General features: G+C 38.2%; 2 protein-coding genes across 4 annotated transcripts in view; both read right to left on the bottom strand.

Annotated features, from left to right (window-relative positions):
* Positions 1-19226, bottom strand: part of LOC129506065 (torsin-1A-interacting protein 2-like) — a 41607-nt gene that overhangs the window by 15846 nt on the left and 6535 nt on the right. The window contains exon 1 of one of the 3 annotated variants that reach the window (XM_055319520.1): positions 6906-7044. The exons of the other annotated variants lie outside the window; for them this stretch is intronic. The gene's annotated coding sequence lies outside the window, so the exon portion shown is untranslated. Of the gene's footprint in view, positions 1-6905; positions 7045-19226 lie in introns of those variants that run through there. 3 annotated transcript variants of the gene reach the window in all.
* LOC129506066 (torsin-1A-interacting protein 2) lies at positions 4644-6912 on the bottom strand. Its single transcript, XM_055319523.1, has one exon. It carries the CDS (start codon positions 6414-6416, stop codon positions 6021-6023), a length of 396 nt encoding a protein of 131 aa, XP_055175498.1. The 5' UTR covers positions 6417-6912; the 3' UTR covers positions 4644-6020.

The following is a 19226-nucleotide window of genomic DNA, read 5'->3' as shown; positions in this document are numbered from 1 at the left end:
CATAAATATGAACTACTGATACAAACCACAACATCAATAGATCTAAAAAGGGTAAGCGAAAAAAGTCACACATAGAGGACCATGCTAAATGATCCCATTTATATGAAGTTCTAGAATAGGCAAATAGTTATTTGTGGTCTATGGTGACAGAAAACATCAGTGGTTCCTGGGGGAAGGAGTACGGACTGGAAATGGTCATGAGGAAGCCTTTTAGGGTTAGGAAAGTATTTCATATCTTTATTGACGTGGTGGTTACATCTGTCGTCAAACTTAAAATCTGTACATTTTACTGCAGATAGAATATCCTCAATAAACTTTATTTCCAACAAATAGAACTGAATGCTTTCAAAAATTATTACTTGCTAACTAGGTAGGATGCAGCCAATAAACACTCTGCAAAAGGAACCATCACAGATAATTTCTGTCATCTTCCAAATGTTCAGTATACACCTTTCTTGTCATGAGGCACACATTCCTGTAGCCCATTTCATTCAGGCCTTTTGTAACACATCCCTGTTCATAGCTGAAATGGTATTCCCTCATGGCTACCAGAAAGAAGTGATATAAACAAAGAGGTTCTTGACACATCCTCACAAGAAGTCACTTGGTGGGGTAGCTGGAAGATCTTGAGGCCACTATTCCCGAAGCAGGTAAACCTTTTGAGCAGTGTCCAATCCACACGAGGAAATGTGTACATTAGGAGCCTCTGGATTGCTTAATGGAAGTGAGGTAGAGCCTCATCCTGATGGAAAATGGGAATGTTGGAGAATGTTGTGCAGCTGTAGGAAAACCATTCCATAATCTTGTCCAAAGAAAGGTTACCTTTGATGGTATCTTTTGTAAAAAAAAAAGCTCTGATGAAGACCCATGTGCTTCAGGAGACACAAAAGACATTTACTTTCAGCAAATCCCTTGAAGTTTAATTGTGAAATGTTGGTTTTCAGTGCCCCATATAGGAGGTTATGATTCATTTTGCCACTTAAGTAAAACACAGACTCATCACTGGTAGCTATTTGTACTTCCCTGTGACTCTCAAACCTGTAGAAAAATTCATTATTTTGCTTTAACAGTTTCCACTGAGGGCTTTAAACAAGTTAAAGCAATAGTTTTATTCTTCCTTTACAGAGAATGTACTAGGCAGTATGCTGAGGGATGCCTTCCTCATTTTCCATATCCTGGGATTTCTCTAGAGACACAAATTTGCCTCCCTAACTTCCTCTGCCGAGGTGATTGCTTTGTGCTCTTTTAAGATGTATCCTTTCTGTTCCTTCTCACTGTACCAATGACCACGCTTTGACAACTTGGTATGTGTGTTCAATGACTGGTACATTGCCTGACCTTTGCATGGCAGCAATACAACCAAGGTTAGCAGACTCCAACATACAAAATTAAGTGTCATAGGGGGAATTCTACAAATCAGTGAATATTACATCTTTATGTGTGTTACTGATATGTTACTGGGTGATAAAATTCAGAAAGCAGTTAATTCTTTTATTGCTTTGAACCATTGTTTAAATACATATAAAATAGGGCAGCCCCGGTGGTGCAGCGGTTTAGCGCCACCTGCAGCCCAGAGCGTGATCCTGGAGATCCTGGATCGAGTCCCACGTGTCAGGCTCTCTGCATGGAGCCTGCTTCTCCCTCTGCCTGTGTGTCTCTGCCTCCCTCTCTCTCTCTCTCTCTGTGTCTCTATGAATAAAATCTTTAAAAAAAATACTATAAAATAAAAAATTAAACACATGAACAGAAAGGATACACATTGACTTCCATCTGGTGCTTGCCTTTGCTAATGGAAAGACAGGAGTAGAATAAGGACAAGTATCTTAAAAAAAATTGAGGCAAATGTAGCAAAATGTTAATGTATTTTAGATCTAGGTGCCTGGTAAATGTTATTTTTGGACTATTCTATATGTCTGGTGTAAACATTAAATGAATAAATATCAGCCTCTGTGAGGAAGAGTAAGAATCAAAAGGCAAGGCCTGTAATGCTAATTCGTTGAGCTCACGAACAATAAATTTGTCATAGAGGCATGCTTCAACCAAAGCCTCCCATGGTTTGTCACAACCAGCTGGGAGGAGACAGAACAAGAAAAAGCTGCCCATAAGAACAAAATCAGGGCTGGATGAGCAGCAGGCCTTTAATCAACCTCTACTCATCCTGAAAACCTCTGGTCCTACCATGGGGACCAGGTAGGAGGGAGGGAGAGGATGGAGACCTAGAAGACGTGGGGAAGACAGAAGAGGCAGGGATCAGGAAGCACTGGAATCAGCAACATTAAATGGTAAATTTTTTTGAAGGATTTATTTTAGAGAGAGGGAGAGTGAGAGGAAGCATGAACATGAGTGGGGAAAGGGTAGGGGGGAAGAGAGAGAGAATCCCAACGTGGAGCTCGATCTCATGACTCCAGGATCATGACCCAAGCCAAAAACCAAAAGTTGGGACACTTAACTGACTGAGCCACCCAGGCACCACTAAGTGGTAAATTAAAAAAAAAAAAGGGGAGGGGGGTTTAGCAGCTAAGAAGGACAAAAGACAATCAGTCAATCCAGTATCAGGCAACTGAGATATAAATGCTATCGTGACAAGTGTATGGCGGTCAGGGCCCAATTAAGTACATACATCTTTTTTCTATTTTTAAACATTTTTATTTTAGTGAATGGTGTCATTTTAGGCTCTAGAGATAAAAAGTAGATACTCTGGCCCTCAAACAATTTATAATTCTGCTGTAGAAACAACATACAAAGTGTACACAAAAATAATAGCTAACATTTATTGAGCGCCTTGTTTATGCCAAGCAGCATCCAAAGCACTTTATGTATTAACTCATTTAATCTTCACAAGTCTTATGATGACTGGACCATTAATATTCTTAGTATTTTACAGACAAGGAAACTGACATACACAGAGGTTAAGAATCCTATCCGAAAACACATTAGTAAAGGCAGAGTCAGGACCTGAACTCAATCTGACTGTGGCATCCAAGCTTTTAACCATGACACTAAAAAAAGAAAAAAGCCTATAATAAACATATTGCAAAGTGCCCTGAATCTAGTTCTGAATTGTAACTCTGGTACGTATAACCTCGTTGAATCTACATGTATCCTTCAACTTTTCTCAAACTGCTTATTTTGGTTTTCTGGAAAGTCTCAGGTAATATAATAAATTACAAGTAACCTCTGGACAGACAGAGGTTAAAATGCCCAAAGTCATTTTCCAGAATTCAAAGCAAACACAGGTCAGCTGGCTGCAAGGCCATTATTTATTCTGTACAATAAGCAGTTTTCAAGTTGTGTTCTCAGGATTCCATGGAGAATCAAAGGCTGGCAGGAAAGACAAAAGATACAGAAGGGGTATGGCTCATCTCACTCTCACAGATATGTGTATCATGCTGATTGCCACATACTCTTTGGATTCCATGGAATTCTTTTTTTGCCGGTCTGCTTGCCTGGGCTTCTTTCTCCTCCTATCACTTAGAGATGAGTCAGTCACCCCCAACCCAAGGTTAGCCTTCTCTTTAATAGATTATTTCCTTCCCAGGCTACCTCAGCACATGTCTTTCACTCCCGGTCGGCCATAAAATAACCCAAAATAGTTATAAAAGTCATTTTTAAAATGGCCACCAATATATATAAATAATAGTATCAACTCTGACATATGGAAGATTAATATGGCTCACATAATCTAAAATAAGTGGATAACCCTCCAAATCATTTGTTATGAGACCTAATTTTAGGAATATATTTGTAGTTTAAAGTTCAATATCATAATTATGAATTGGGAGCATTCTAGAATATTTTAAGCCAAGTCAAGTCATATAAAAAGATCTAAGCTGAAGAGCTACAAAATTCTCTAAATTTTCTTCCTTGCTCAACTTTATGAACTCTGTCACATGAGGTCATTTCTGAGAGTTGACCATGTAACAGGTGTGTGATAATATAAGGCAAGGTATTCTTAATACTTAATATTTTTTATTCCTCTCTTGCCCACATACTCACACATAGCTTATAATGACACCACACAGAACTACAACAGTCCTAATTATTTTAATGAGAAAAATGTGACTTGAGTTACAATCTGAAATAACCACAGTGACCTACCTGCATGTCTGACATGTAACCTCTTTATGTTACCAACAACTACAATAACTATCACTACCCTGCAGTATGAGTACTCAGTTCCCATCCTTTTAAGCCAGAGAACTAACACCTGGAAGTGCCGCGACTGTACTTCTCAAAGTAGCCACGAACAACTTGTGTAAGGATTTCCTGTGCCACTATCTACAAATGCAGATTCCCAGGCTTTAAGGATTTAAAGGAATCACAATTTCTGTAAGATCAAGAAATTTGCATATTTTGACAAGTTCATCCAGGTACTGATTTGGATATCAACAGTACAAAACCATTTACTTTTTCTTTACTACTTAAAGGAGAGACTGGTTAAAACAATCTTTGGTTAAAACAGTTTGCTGATACTTAAAATTACACATGCAGAGAGTTTATCAGTATGTGTTTGAAAAAACTTAGGGACCAATAATATTGATCAAAAGCAGTACCTCTAAATAAATTTTCACTTTTTAGAAAGAGCTTTAGGATAGTAAAGGAGTTCTTAACCAAGGATTAATGATAAACTAACTAGTCTTCACTCAATTTAGCAGTCCACACAGTTTATTCAGCAATGTAACAGAAGAGAACTTCCATTGTGATAGACATAAGGCAGATACAGGGTATATTTCTAGAGTACATCCTTTACACAGACAAACAAATAACTTTAGGTTTCACATCATGTGGCAGGCATGATTTGTTGCATACCAACAGCCATTTATTCCACCCTTCCTAAAAGAGCCCTATTTTATTAGGGGAGACAATGTGCCCTACCCAGGCACTGCTAACCCCACTCCCAAAGGAGTTCTCAGGCTTGTGAACCAGTACTTCTAATGAGATGTAAGAAGAAATCTCTGAGGGACTTCTGAGACAGACTTTTTCCCAAATAAAAGAGACAGACTTGAAAAGGAAAAGCTTTTGCTTGGGAATGAAATGTCTGGAACAGCAACAGCCACACTCTACTCACTGAGCAAACAACTGTAAGAACAGAAGCCACCATGATAAGGATCCCAGAGGGAAAAACAGAAAGAGCCTGGGACCTTAGGAGCATTGCTGAGCTACTACACAAGCACTGGATTATCTTGTATCTTAAGTGGAATTTAAAAATTGTTCAGTGGCCTCTGAAAATGCTTTTAACAGATGTTAGTTCTAAGTTTCTCCTATACTCTAGTTCTATGATTCTCATCAACAAGTGAAGGGGAGAATGCAATCAATGTCCAGCAAGACATTCTTAGTTTTCAGAAAGATGCTTCCTCTAGATTGTTCATAGTATCTATGAGTCAAGCTTGAAAACTCCTTTGTCACCTATCTCACAGTACAAGTACTTTCATATTTCCAGGGGAGGACATTCTAAGTTCAGTCACCACGAAGACAGGATAGCCTTTGCTTATGCAGAGCCAAGTAAGTAAAGATAGTGGCATTTCTGCATGTTTGTGTGTATCCTGTGTAGGTGTTACCACTGGTTAAAATGTAAGAGATGGAATTTATAACAATGTAATTTCTTATTAAAATATCTAGCTCTCTTACTGGAATAATCTATAATCCAGCTACAAGAATGCTTTCCCACAGAAGTTATCACTGAAGTATCATTATGGTACACAAAGTATAGGGCCTCTCCTCCAGGACTATCCTGTCATAGGTCTGTAATAAGGCTGTGGGGCTTTTTAGGATGGGTAAGCTAGTTCCAAAACATAGGGAACATGGATTAGACTGGTTCTACATGAACAGTCTGGCTGGAATACTGATTAAATTCATGCTGAACAAAATATGTGTAGACGATGGGAGCAGATCCAACAATTTAAGCAATTCCCCAAGGTAGTGACAGTCTAAATCAGATTTAGAAAGGAGTCATTTTTCCATTCTTCCTTGGGCTACTAGTACCAACTCTAGAGTGTCCATGATTTTGACTATTTAAGAAGTTATTTGTTTTGGCCAAGTTTTTTATTCAAGGTTTTGTCTGTTCTGGTCAAGATTAACTGCAATGCAGGGTTAAAGCCAGCTACTCTAGAGTCATGTATCCTTTTTCGAACCAGTGGAGGACCCAGAAGGAATGGGTGGCAAGCTTTTTCAAAGGTCCATCTAGTAAGATTTTGGGGAGCCCACTCAAGTGGGAAAGACCAAGGAAGAACAAGGCTTCTATTAGCAGGATTATCAGGGTAACACTCAGGGCAATAATCAGCTCTGTTAATACGGTCCAAGAATACTTGGTAACATTCATTTTCAACAAGTTCAGTTTGGTACAACCAATGGCCTAGTTCTAAACTAGGGAACCACTGTTGTCCACAGTCCGGGCAATGTGAATTATCTGAGAACATCTGGCCCTAGAGAGATAACACAGAAAGCAATGTAACAGTAAAAGGCAACAATGACAAAGAGAGATACCCAAATAACCAGGCCTATTACAGGTCTGGGTTAGCAATTTCTCAGTCCAACCAACAATACTTGGTGACCGGAATTAAATGTGGCTTGCCCCTCCGTGCAATTCTTCGTTGTCTATTCTTCACTCAATTGCAACTCAGTCTCTGGACTCAGGGACCAATCCAGTCTATAATGTTATCAGTCACTTACTAGCAGCACAGAGCTCAGAACAGCCCCTTCAAATCCCAGCTTCTCAAGAAAAGATAAGGCTCTACTCTAAATTGGTTATGTTTTCTTGTGTGTTATCAGCTGGTGGTGTCATGCAGAGGCACTTGGCTTACTCTGCTTTGCTGGTAAGTTATTATGTCTGCTTGGTGAAACAGAGGAGCTGGTGGGTCCAATAGGTCTTTTGTGGGCGCTGGCACTTGCCGTTGTAATACACGTACCCAAGTCTTAAGGCCTTGGTACTTTACAGCGACGAAGGGGGTCAGGAAAACCTGGTAGAGTCTTCTTGAGCGTGGATCCAATGAAGTCTTTCTTGGGAGGACCTTAATCAGGACCCAGTCACAAAGAAGTAGCTGATGCTGAGTTGGTTGAAGGGTCTGGGAATGCTTCACATACCTGTAAATGATAAAACTTCAGACGACTCACATGGGCTTTGAGTTGCTCACAGTATCATTAGAGACATGCATTTGGAAATCATTTGGACCAGTCAAGGTGGATGAGAACTGTCTTGTCGGTTTCTCTATGACAATTTCATATGGGCTCACACTAATTTATCCATTGAGAATTATTCTTATGCTTATTTTGGGCACTATGAAGGGTTTTAGTTCACTTAAGATTCATACTAGTTTAATATTTTTAGGATTATATTTCTTTTTTCAAACCCCTTTTGCACTTTAGTAATAATACAGTCTATATAATTATGTTTAATTAGTAAAAATTTTGAGATTGTGTATCTTTTCTGTGAAATGGGTACCATATATGGTATTCCTGTAATGTGTGTAATAACATTAACAACAGTGACAATTTTTCTATAATAGACTTCAATTCAACCAGGAAAACGCTTACAAAATCATCAGGAAACATTCTTGATAGCTAACTCTAGGAAGTTGGGAGAAAATCCTTTTTTAAGGCTGAAAAAGAAACCAAGGGGCATCTCTCAATACCTACATCTATCTTTATAGGTTTATGAACATTATATATTTAAGAAGGCAAGTAAGGTATACAGTCTTGAACAACAGTTCTGAGTAATTCTTAGAAAATCAGTTGGAATTCGCAGATACTATCACCATTTTTATACTCCTTCAGGACACTGAATAAATAATGTGATGTACTAGAATGTATGGAACAACTACATAACCACTTAGGGAGTGGTTAACATATCAGAATACAACATATACCTTGCTTTTCTCCAGTGTTTTTTGTGCGTTCTGAGGCTTGATCCTGTGAGAGCACGTAGAGACACTGGGGAAGGCGTGAGTGCTAAAACTGTATAAAGATTTGGCCTGAAAAGCAGAGGAGTGACAGCCTTAGTTGTGGTCAGCCAAAGCATTTTCCTTACAGACTATCAACAGTAGCTATGATTCTCAGATTTTAAAATGACAAGTTTAAAAGGCAATCAAGAGCCTCTAACAGTGCTGCAACACTGGGCTACTGTGTTGAGGTGATGATGAACTCTGGATGAGGTGAGACAGGGTCAGTGTGGATACACTGAAGTATTTCTTGAGGTTAGGTAACAATGTACCAGTGCAGGCTGCCAACTCAGCTCCTCAGGCAGTTAACAGAAAGGTACACCAGGGTTCCTGACTCAATAACCTTTATAGTGACAACACAGAGCATAACAGATTTCCCTGTGGGTCCACTGGTAAGAGTCATCGGAGTAAAAGTTTCAGTTGTTGAATTGGGAAATCTTGCATTTTAGTACATAGACAATATGTACTAAATATGATGAATATAAAACCCACATAACCGTGGAGTTCAACATAAAAGTTAGTAGTAAAGTTATATAGCTAAGTCTAACATTGAAAAGATAAACAGGGATGCCTGGGTGGCTCAGAGGTTGGGCATCTGCCTTCAGCTCAGGGCATGACATTGACAGGCTCCCGCCTGCTTCTCCCTCTGCCTGTCTCTGCCTCTCTGTGTGTCTCTCATGAATAAATAAATAAATCTTAAAAAAAAGAAAAGATAAACAATTTTGGATTTTTAGAGTAAGAGGGAATATACAATTGAAATCACAAGATAATATTTCACATCCACCAGACTGGCAAAAATTAACAAGTTTGACAAATGGGGCCGTACATACTCTAGGCAAAACCACTCCTCCCCCAGGATTCCATTATCTCCAATGGCCGTCTCAAGAGGGAGCCCTAAAGCTCCAAATACTCAAAATAAATCCACTCTTTCCCCAACCTTCATTTCTCCAACATGGACAGTCAACAAAGCTTTAGAGCTCCAAGTATTCCTGAACTAAGAGAACTCTGGTGTTCCTTATGTTTCAGACAAGACAGCCCTTCCCGTGGTCCCCTAAACCACTATCAGCAAGAGTCAAAAGAGGACCCCCAAGCGCTAAGTGCTCAGAATAACATTACTTAACACCAGCCTCCTTGTCCATTCCTTAGTCTTAATCACTAATAGATGAGTGAAGAGGGCCTCCTGAAAATGCTGCCGGCAAGATTCTCAAATTCCACTCCCTCCCCCACTTATAGCTTCACTATAATTATAGCTTGAAAGCATCAGAACCAACCAATCTCATCATACCTGTACCTCTGTTTATCTTGACCACTAAAACGAAGCCCAAGGATTCCTGGTTGTACTTCATCCCTTTAATTTCTAATTCCCATATGGATCCAAGAGCAGCCGAGGTAACATCCCCTTCTCCTTGCCTTATATTTTCCATTTTGATATATTAAATATCTTAGCAATTTGTCTCTACTAAAATATACATATACACTCTTTGAGACCAGGGCATTTTGTCTATTTACTGCTATAACATGCCCAATAAACAGAAATAGTAAGAACAAAAAAGTAACTTGATTCTTTATACAGTAAGAGCATAAATTAGTATAACCACTTTTGGAATTAATTTGGCATTGCCTAGTAAAGCTAAAGACATGCATTTTCTATAACTCAGTAATTCCACTCCCTAGAAAATTTGCACATTTGTGTTTAAACATATGAATGAAAATATTCATGGTAGTACTACGTGCAGTAACAGCTAAAATGGTCATGAATGGTAAAATGGATAAATAAATGGAGGTACAGGCATACCTTGTTTCATTGCACTTTCCTTTACCGTGCTGCTCAAATACTGCATTTTTATCAGTACCATTTTTCCAACAGTATTTGCTCACCTTGTGTCTCTGTGTTACATTTTGTTAATTCTCATAACATTTCAGACTTTGCCATTATTAATGATATTTGTTATGGTGATCTATGATCTAATCTATGATCAGTGATCTTTGATGTTATGATGTATTATTTAAGGTGTCAGAAACCATGCCAATATAAGACTGTGAATAAATGTAGTTCGGACTGCTCCACTGACTGGCTGTTCCCTCATCTCTTTCCCTATTGAAATTAAGCCAGTTAAAAACCCTACAATGGCCCCCTAAATGTCCAAGAGATAGGAAGAGTTGCATGTCTCTCACTTTAAATAAAAAACTAGAAATTAGGACACCTGAGTGGCTCAGTCCATTAAGACTCGGTCTTCAGCTCAGGTCATCATTCCAGGGTCCTGGATAGAGCCCCACCCACATCATGCTCCTGCCCCACAGGGAGTCTGCTTCTCCCTCTGTCCTTCTCCCCACTTGTTCCCTCTCCTCTCTCTCTCAAATAAATAAAATCTTAAAAAAAAAAAAAAAGCTAGAAATGATTAAGCTAAGTACGAAAGGCATGTCCAAAGCTCAAAGGCTAAAAACAAGGCCTCTTGTACCAACCAGCAGAGTTGTGAAGGAAAAGTTCTCCAGGGAAATTAAAAATGCTATTCCAGTGAACACACAAATGATAATAAAATGAAACAGCCTTATTGCTGATATGGAGAAAGTTTAAAAGGTCTGGAATGAAGATCAAACCAGCCACAACCTAGCCTAATCCAGAGCAAAATCTTCACTCTCTTCAATTCTATGCAGGCTGAGAGATATGAAGAAGCTGCAGAAAAAAGTCTGAAGCTAGCAGAGGTTGGCTCCTGAGGTTTAGGGAAAGAAGCTGCAAAGTGAATCAGCAAGTGCCGGTGTAGAAGCTGCAGCATGAAATGCAGGAGATCTAGCTAACTTACTAAATGAAGGTAATTACACTAACAATAGATTTGCAATGTAGATTAAAGCAGCCTTCTACTGGAATAATGCCATCTGGGACTTTCAGAGCTAGAGAAGAGAAATCAATACCTGGCAGACTCTTTACAGGCTACTGTGGCAGTGACTTTAAAGAGGCTTTTTAACCATTCCAAAAATTCTAGGGCCCTTAAGAATGATGCTAAATCTACTCTGCCTATGCTCTATAAATGGAACAAAGCCTGGATGACACCACATCTGTTTACAACATGGTTTACTGAATATTTTAAGCCCACTGTTGAGACCATGCAGGAAGAGGTTTCTTTCAAAATATTACTGCTCATTAACAATGCATCTATCTGGTCACCCAAGAGCTCTGAGGGAGATAAATGTTGCTTTTGTGCCTGCTAACACAATGTCCATTCTGCAGCCCATGAATCAAGGAGTAATTTAGATTTCCAAGTCTTATTATTTCAGAAATATGGCTATACCTGCTATAGAGAATGATTCCTCTGATGGACTTGGACAAAAGTAAACTGAGAACGTTCTGGAAATGATTCACCATTTTAGATGCCATTAAGAACATTCCTGATTCACAGGAAGAGGCTGATACCAACATTAACAAGATTCTGGAAGAAACTGATTCCAATCCTCATAGAATACTGACGGGATCAAGATTTCATTGGAGGAAGTAAACTACAGATGTGGTGGAAATCGCAAGACAATCAGAATTAGGAGTAAAGCCTAAAGATGTGAGTGAATTTCTGTAATCGCATAATAGAACTTTAATGAATGAAGAGTTGGTCACGGATGAGTAGTTTCTTGAGATGGAATCTATTCCTGGTGAAGATGCTATGAAGATTGTTGAAATAACAAAAAATTACAGTATTACATACATACACTTTGTTGAAAAAGCAGTGACAGGGCTTAAGACTGACTCCAATTTTACTCACAGAACTGTGGGTAAAATGCTATCAAACGCCATCACATGCTACAAAGAAATCATTCACGAAAGGGCCAACTGATACAGCACACTTCACTAAAGTCTTATTTTAGGAAATTGCCACAGCCACCCCAGCCTTCAGCAACCACCACCCTGTCAGCAGCCATCAACATCGAGCTAAGACGTCCCCACCAGTAAAAAGATTATGACTCACTAAAAACTCAAATGGTTAGCATTTTTTAACAATAAATTATTTTTTAATGTATGTACATTTTAAAAAAACATAATACTAATTTCATAATTAATGTACTACAGTATAGCATAAACACAACTTTTATATGCACTGGAAACCAAAAAATTGACTTGATTCCCTTTATTGAGATACCTGCTTTACTGTAGTGGTGGGGAAAAAAAACCTATCTCCAAAGTATGCCTGTACTGCTGTACAATGGAATACTACACATACAGACACAGATGAAGCTCAAGAATATTAAACTAAAAAAAATAAAAACTAGCAGAACACCCCCCTACACACACACACACACTTACAGGGTTTCCATTTATGTAAAGCTTCAATATGTTATTTAGAAATAAATATTCAATAAAACTAAAAAGAAAATCTTTACCTTTGATGGGAGAGGGAGGGGCTAGGATTGGGGAGGGCATACAAAGCATTTCGAAGATAATATTTTGGGGGGATGGGGTAATTGGGTGATAGACATTAAGGAGGGCATGTGATAGAATGAGCACCGTGTATTATAGAAGACTGAAGACCACTGAACTCAACTTCTGAAGCTAATATTACACTATATGTTAATTGAATTTAAATTTTAAAAATTAAACATAAAAGATAGTATTTTTTTTAGCTCAGTGGAGGTACAAGGTTCACTGTATACAGAATCTATATTCAATGTTATAATTTTTAAAAAGAGTAGAGTAGAAGTAGCAATGGGCTAGAAAAAGATAATTAGGGGCGCCTGTGTAGCTCAGTTGGTTAAGCATCTGCCTTCAGCTCAGGCCATGATCCCAAGGTCCTGGCATTGAGCCCCGCATTGGGCTCCCTGCTCAGTGGGGAGGCTGCTTCTCCCTCTGCTTCTTCTCTCTGCGTGTGTGTGTGTAAAAATAAATAAAATAAAATAAAATAAAATAATAAAATTAAAATAGAATAGAATAGAATAGAAAAGAAAAGAAAGAAAAGAAAAGAAAAGAAAAGAAAGAAAAAGAAAAAAGAAAGAAATTTTGATTTTAGCAAAACCAAAATTTCACATTGTGGACAAGAAGAGCAGCAGCAGTTACTTTGCCCAGAGAGTGACTAATACATGGAGGAAAAAAGAGCCCTACAGAAGGATAAAGACCTTTGTTTTCTCGTAAAATTGTTAGCAACTATCTCTTCATAGAAATAAAAGAAGCCTACCTAATGCTGGTATGAAAAAGAAAGTTTATCTATACATATTCCCATAAAGGCATGCATCTATGTGCAAGGATTTTATTTCATATGGTGCCTTTGTGCTAAATTAGAAAAAGGAACCCTTCCTCCAAGTCAGTTGTAGGCCAGAGAACCTCACTTGCCCAGGTATTCCATAGTAATTCTTGTCTGTGAGATAATAATGCTTACTAATAATAACTACCAAGTACCACTATCTGTTCTAAGCACTTTACCTGTATTAACTCACATAATCCTTAAAACGATCAATTTTATAGCTTAGGAAACAGAGGTTGAGCAACTTGCAAAGGTCACACAGGTCACTGCAGACAAATCAGTATCTGAATCCAGGTAGATTCGTTCCCAGAGCTTATACTCCTAGCAACTATAAGATACTGCCTCTTTGAAGCAGCAACAGTTAAGCTTTGGAAAGCCCCTCCACAAGCTGTTTGCTACTCTTCAAGGGTGTGTATGTACTGAGGTGGGGGTGCAGAAAATCCCCTACAATTTTTCACTTCCACACAAAAAGATCTAGGATGGGTTAAGGAAGTCCTGAACTACCTGAAATTACATCAGACTTTTTTATGTACATACGTGTTTTTTCTGGAAAGAGAATAGATACTTTTAGACTCCCAAAGGAATCTGAAGTAATTCAAAACCATTAGGTTTTTAATGGTTCCTAATAATTTTACTACTACATGCTATTTTTATTCCAGCACACCCCTCCCTCCTCAGATCTTATTTTGGAAGGATATCTAAACAACCAGCATTCTTCTAATAATTTCATTTTCTCACATTTCTTTTTACTAATCAGATGTCTGCCAATAAAGCTTCTAACAAAGTTGATAATGATTGTTGTTACCAGCTCTGGTTTAGAAATTTTCAGTATCTTAAATTACAGATGAATATTCAAAATACTTCTATTATAAAGTTGGAAAAGATTTAGATATTCTGTATTATTTCCTTCCTGAACTCCACTGTTAGCTTAAATTAAAAGCAGTTGATTTAAAGTAAATATATGATTACTATTAGGCTTGTAAAAATGCTGAAAATACCTTGAGAATCACTGTTTCTCTACTGATTATTAAACGTAATTGTTCAAGTTCCTGAGGAAACCAACCATGTACTAGGCCCAATGCCAAGTACTATGAATACATAGAGAAAAATCTTACAAGACTTCCAGATGTCCAGGGAATCCAGACTAGAAGCAATGCTTTGGGTAAAGGCTAAAGGCTTTCAGATGGATATTAAAAGACTGCAATGTAGAGTTCATATGAAATTCTGGAAGGCCCATAGAAGTAGCAAGGTTTTCAAACCTTTTAACCAGCAATAATGGGTAAAAGCCAAAGTTTTTTTTTTTTTTTTTAATTTTTATTTATTTATGATAGTCTCACAGAGAGAGAGAGGCAGAGACACAGGCAGAGGGAGAAACAGGCTCCATGCACCGGGAGCCCGATGTGGGATTCGATCCTGGGTCTCCAGGATCGCGCCGTGGGCCAAAGGCAGGCGCCAAACCGCTGTGCCACCCAGGGATCCCAAAGCCAAAGTTTAAAGAGTTTCTCTACTGCACAAATGGCTATACAAAAGGAAAACACCACTCAGGTTTTTTTTTGTGTGTAAGAAATACAGTAAACTTAAGATTTTTCCTGAGACTTCATTAGGAGAAAATTTAGAAAATAGCACTTTAACTGCAAACGAAAATGCAACTCTAATTCACTGAAATTTATATCTACTAATAATGGCAGTTTAATACACACTAATTACCCTCTCTAAATACTGATTCTATTTCATTCTTTGTTATTTCCTGAATGAATGTTAGTAAGCGAGCTCAAATCTGCCTTTGAGAGACAAAAATTCTCTTGTTCTTTATATAGTAGGATAATATAAGTCTCAAGACTGAGCAGGATTGGGGTGACTTCTCCAAGCAAACATATCCCTTAGAATTCAGCCTCAGCTAACTCCTCATATGACATATAAAATCAAAAGACAGATACACAGAAAATATATAAATGCTTTAAACCCTGAGTTCCCATTTTAAATATTTTCTTCCATGGAGTATTACATTCTAAGGCTAACCAATAATCAAAAATGTCAATTTTTGATATAAGACAGTTTCTCTGATAGGTTTCATACACAAAGTCAAACCTTTCATGTTTCATATTTTTAACTAGCTTGGAATTTATATGACAGAAGATTAAGGAATGTGAGAATAAACAGGAATCTTCTTTTTAAATTCATATAATCTAAAATAATTTTGTTAAAAAATATTATCAAAATAAATTATTCTTAGAAAGTCTTCAGACTATTTTGTGAGAAGTATTTCTAATTTAGCAGGCAGTGAGAGAAGACACATGGATTACAATCTTCAGCATGACTTACCATATACACTGTTCCCTCTTATGAAGAACATATGAGCCAAACAAACAAACAAAATGATCCTAAGTTAGAAAACAGCTGCTGAATGTTCTCTTTTCACTCCAGGAACTGACAAAACAGGTGTTTGTATGGATTGCTAGCATACTGTAAAAGGGAACAACTGCTTTAGACAATTGTACATTTTATTGACCTTGCCCTAATAGACCAAAAGCCATAGTTCCAATTCTGTCTACAGTTTCAATTTCAAACACCAGCAATAGCCCTTAAAGGTTAATACACCGCTTTTCAACAGTGGGACCCAGCGCCAAGCTCAGGAACACCTATACTTATACCAGCTATTTGTGTCTGTTTAAAACGAAGTTTCTAAGTCTTGCTCACTCCTCTGCACTGTATTTGGGGTAATATGCCAGCATTATTTTCGCAATTTCCCACTGTTTTCTAGTATTTTCTACTAACTGGTACTTCCATAGTTTTGAAAGGAGTTTGAAAAAGTACTAAAATAGGAACAAAAAGTATTCCAATTACTTCCCTTAGGGAACTGTTTCTTAAATAGGGACTACACACTTGCAACAGTTCAGATTTTAAACAGATTTTCCAAGTACAGAAACTCTTCCTTTCCTTCTTACACTTATCTCTCTTAGACCCTCGCAACTCCCGTGACTTGTAACTCAGGTTTAGGTTGATCAAGTAGAGGCAGCAAGTAATGCAAGAAAGAAGAGTTTGCTAAGATTTGGGTAGCACTAATGGATTCCCAGTTTTAGCTCAATTCCCCTAATCACCTTTAATATCTACATCAAGTCAATACATTTTTATTAAACTTTTTATTTTGAACTAATTTTTAAAGATTTATTTTTAAGTAATCCCTAAACCCAATATGGGACTTTTACTCTAAACCCTAAGATCAAGAGTCACATGCTCCACTGACTAAGGCAACCAGACACCCCAATGATAGACTTTAAAAAAAAAAAAAAAAGATTTTACTTTTAAATACTCTACATGCAACTGGGGCTCAAGCTCAACAACTCCAAGATCAAGAGCTGCACGCTCTACCAACTGAGCCAGCCAGGCGCTCCTTGAACAAATTTTAAACTTACAGAAAAGTCACAAAAATATTGCAAAGTGGGGATCCCTGGGTGGCTCAGAGGTCTGGCGCCTGCCTTTGGCCAGGGGCGTGATCCTGGAGTCCTGGGATTGAGTCCCGCATCAGGCTCCCTGCATGGAGTCTTCTTCTCCCTCTGATGTCTTTCATAAATGAATAAAACAAAAACAAAAAACAGAAACCTTTAAAAAAAATAAAAGTGGGGGGCGGTGTAAGGGACACCTGGGTGGCTCAGCAGTTATGCATCTGCCTTCGGCTCGGGTCATGATCGCAGGGTCCTGGCCTTGGCCCATGTCTTGTCAGCTCTGGGAGACTGTTTCTCCCTCTCCCTCTGCTCCCACCCCCTGGCTCATAATCTCTCTCTCTCTCTCGTGCTCTCTCAAATAATAAAAATCTTTAAAAACACAACACACACACACACACACAAGAAACTAACACTGGTACAAATCAGTTAGCTAAACTACAGACTGTTCAAATTTGACCAGTTTCGGGATGTCTAAGTGGCTCATTGGTTGAGCAACTGCCTTTGCCTCAGGTCGTGATCTTGGGGTCCTGGGATTGAGTCCCACATCAGGCTCCCCACAGGGAGCCTGTTTCTCCCTCTGCCTATGTCTCTGCCTCTGTCTCTCTCATGAATAAATTAAATCTTTAAAAAATATTTCACCAGTTTCTCCAATAATATCCTTTTTCTGTTCCAGATCCAATCTGGAATTTCATATTGCATTTAGTTAATAATCCTCCCGAGTCTCGAAACGGTGACAGTCTCTTGGTCTTTATGGTTTCCTGTCTTTTGTAAAAAAAAAAAAAAAAAAAAAAAAACTTTCAAAAACAATGGTCACTTATTTTGTAGAAAGATCCTCAATTTGGGTTTATATAATGTTTCCTCATGATTAGAAACATAAACATTGCATTTTTGCCAAGAGTAACACCACAGAAATGACACTGTATCCTTCTAACTGCATCATATCACTGAGTTCAGGATGTCCATGCTCTTCTACTGGTGATGTTAGCCTCAATCATTGGGTTAATATGGTATCTCGCCTGTCAAGTTACTATTTTTCCTTTGCCCCTAGTAATTATCTTGAGAGATGTTTTCAAACCATGCAAATATCCTGATTCTCCTCAAACTTTCACCCACTAGCATTACAGGTGGATTTTGTCTGCAATAATTATGACAGTGTTGTTTGCCTAACGATGATTTTCTACTTCTTGCTTTTCATTCCTTCACTGGAATTCCTCAATAAGAAAGAATTGTCCCTGGGCGCATGGGTGACTCAGTTGGGTAAGCATTTGCCTTCAGTTCAGGTTATGATCCCAGGGTCACAGGACTGAGTTCCATATCTGGCTCCCTGCTCAGCAGGGAGTCCGCATCTCCCTCTGCCCCTCCCCCACTCATGCTCCACCTTTCTTGTGCTCTAATAAATAAAGTCTTAAAAAAAAGTGTGCCTTCTTCCCTGTTTGTTTATCCAACTCTATCCATTCCACATGGATACTTACTTTGTCCTATGGGTTAAAATCTGATTCATTTTGTTGCTTAAGTTGTTACAACTTTGGCCATTAGGAGCACCTTCAGGCTGTCCTTTCAACAAGCCCCCAAACTTTTTTGAGCATTTCCTTAATTTCAAGCACTACAAGATGTCCCAGGCTCCCTGCTCCAGCCCTGAAGTCAACTATGTCTCAAAAAAAAAATTCCTGGGTCCTTTTATCAAAGGATAGTGTTTGAAAACCAACAATCTGGACAGCTACTACTACTACTATTTGTTTTACTAAACTCACTAAAATTCACTATTTTCTTATAAAAATTTCTTTGATGTGGTTACAAACACTGTTATACTTTTATACAAAGAAGTTGTAAGTCAGATTCCAGTATCAATTCCTGCCTACACATATGACCTAACATTCATACAGTGAAGCTGCAAAAATAAACCCCTTGCAGCACTGTTCTCTAAAGTCAAACTGTTATGCCTGAACTCTTCTCTATGCCTTGGTTTTCTTAACTCCCCAAAACACTAACACTAATAGATGAAAGAGGCACTGTGAGGGTTAAAGAGTTAATGTGCCACATTTGCCATTATGAGGGCACAAAAGAAACCCTCTTTTGAACTATTAAATATTTGAACTATTAAATAAAAGTGCCACTAGAGATTTTATTTTTCAGAATGGGGAGAGCAAGTGGAAACTGTGCTAAAGGACAGTTCGGCTGTTTCTTCACTAGATCAGAATAAAGGTGGACCCAGACAGCTCTATTTATATAAATAAAACAGAACTCTCAGAAATTAACCAATATTTTATATTTTACTTTTTGCAAAAAAAGGTTACTACATTTACATTACATATTACTATGGTCAAGGGCTAAATGAGAGTATTATTTTATTTACTTTTTTAAGATTTCATTTATTCATGAGAGACACCCAGAGAGAGGCAGAAACACACAGAAGGAGAAGCAGGCTCCTCGCCAGGGAGCCCAATGCAGGACTCAATCCCTGGACCCAGGATCACGCCCTGAGCTGAAGGCATAAGCACAACCGCTGAACCACCCAGGCAGCTCGCCTGAGAGTATATTTAAAAAAAAAACAAAACAATTTGATCTGTTGAGGTAGTGGGATTATAGGGGAATTTTCTTCCTTTCTATTCTGATTATCAAAATCATGAACC

This window comes from Nyctereutes procyonoides, unplaced genomic scaffold, assembly GCF_905146905.1.
Source record: "Nyctereutes procyonoides isolate TBG_1078 unplaced genomic scaffold, NYPRO_anot_genome, whole genome shotgun sequence".
Classification (NCBI taxonomy): domain Eukaryota; kingdom Metazoa; phylum Chordata; class Mammalia; order Carnivora; family Canidae; genus Nyctereutes; species Nyctereutes procyonoides.
This window is presented reverse-complemented; position numbering and strand designations above follow the sequence as displayed.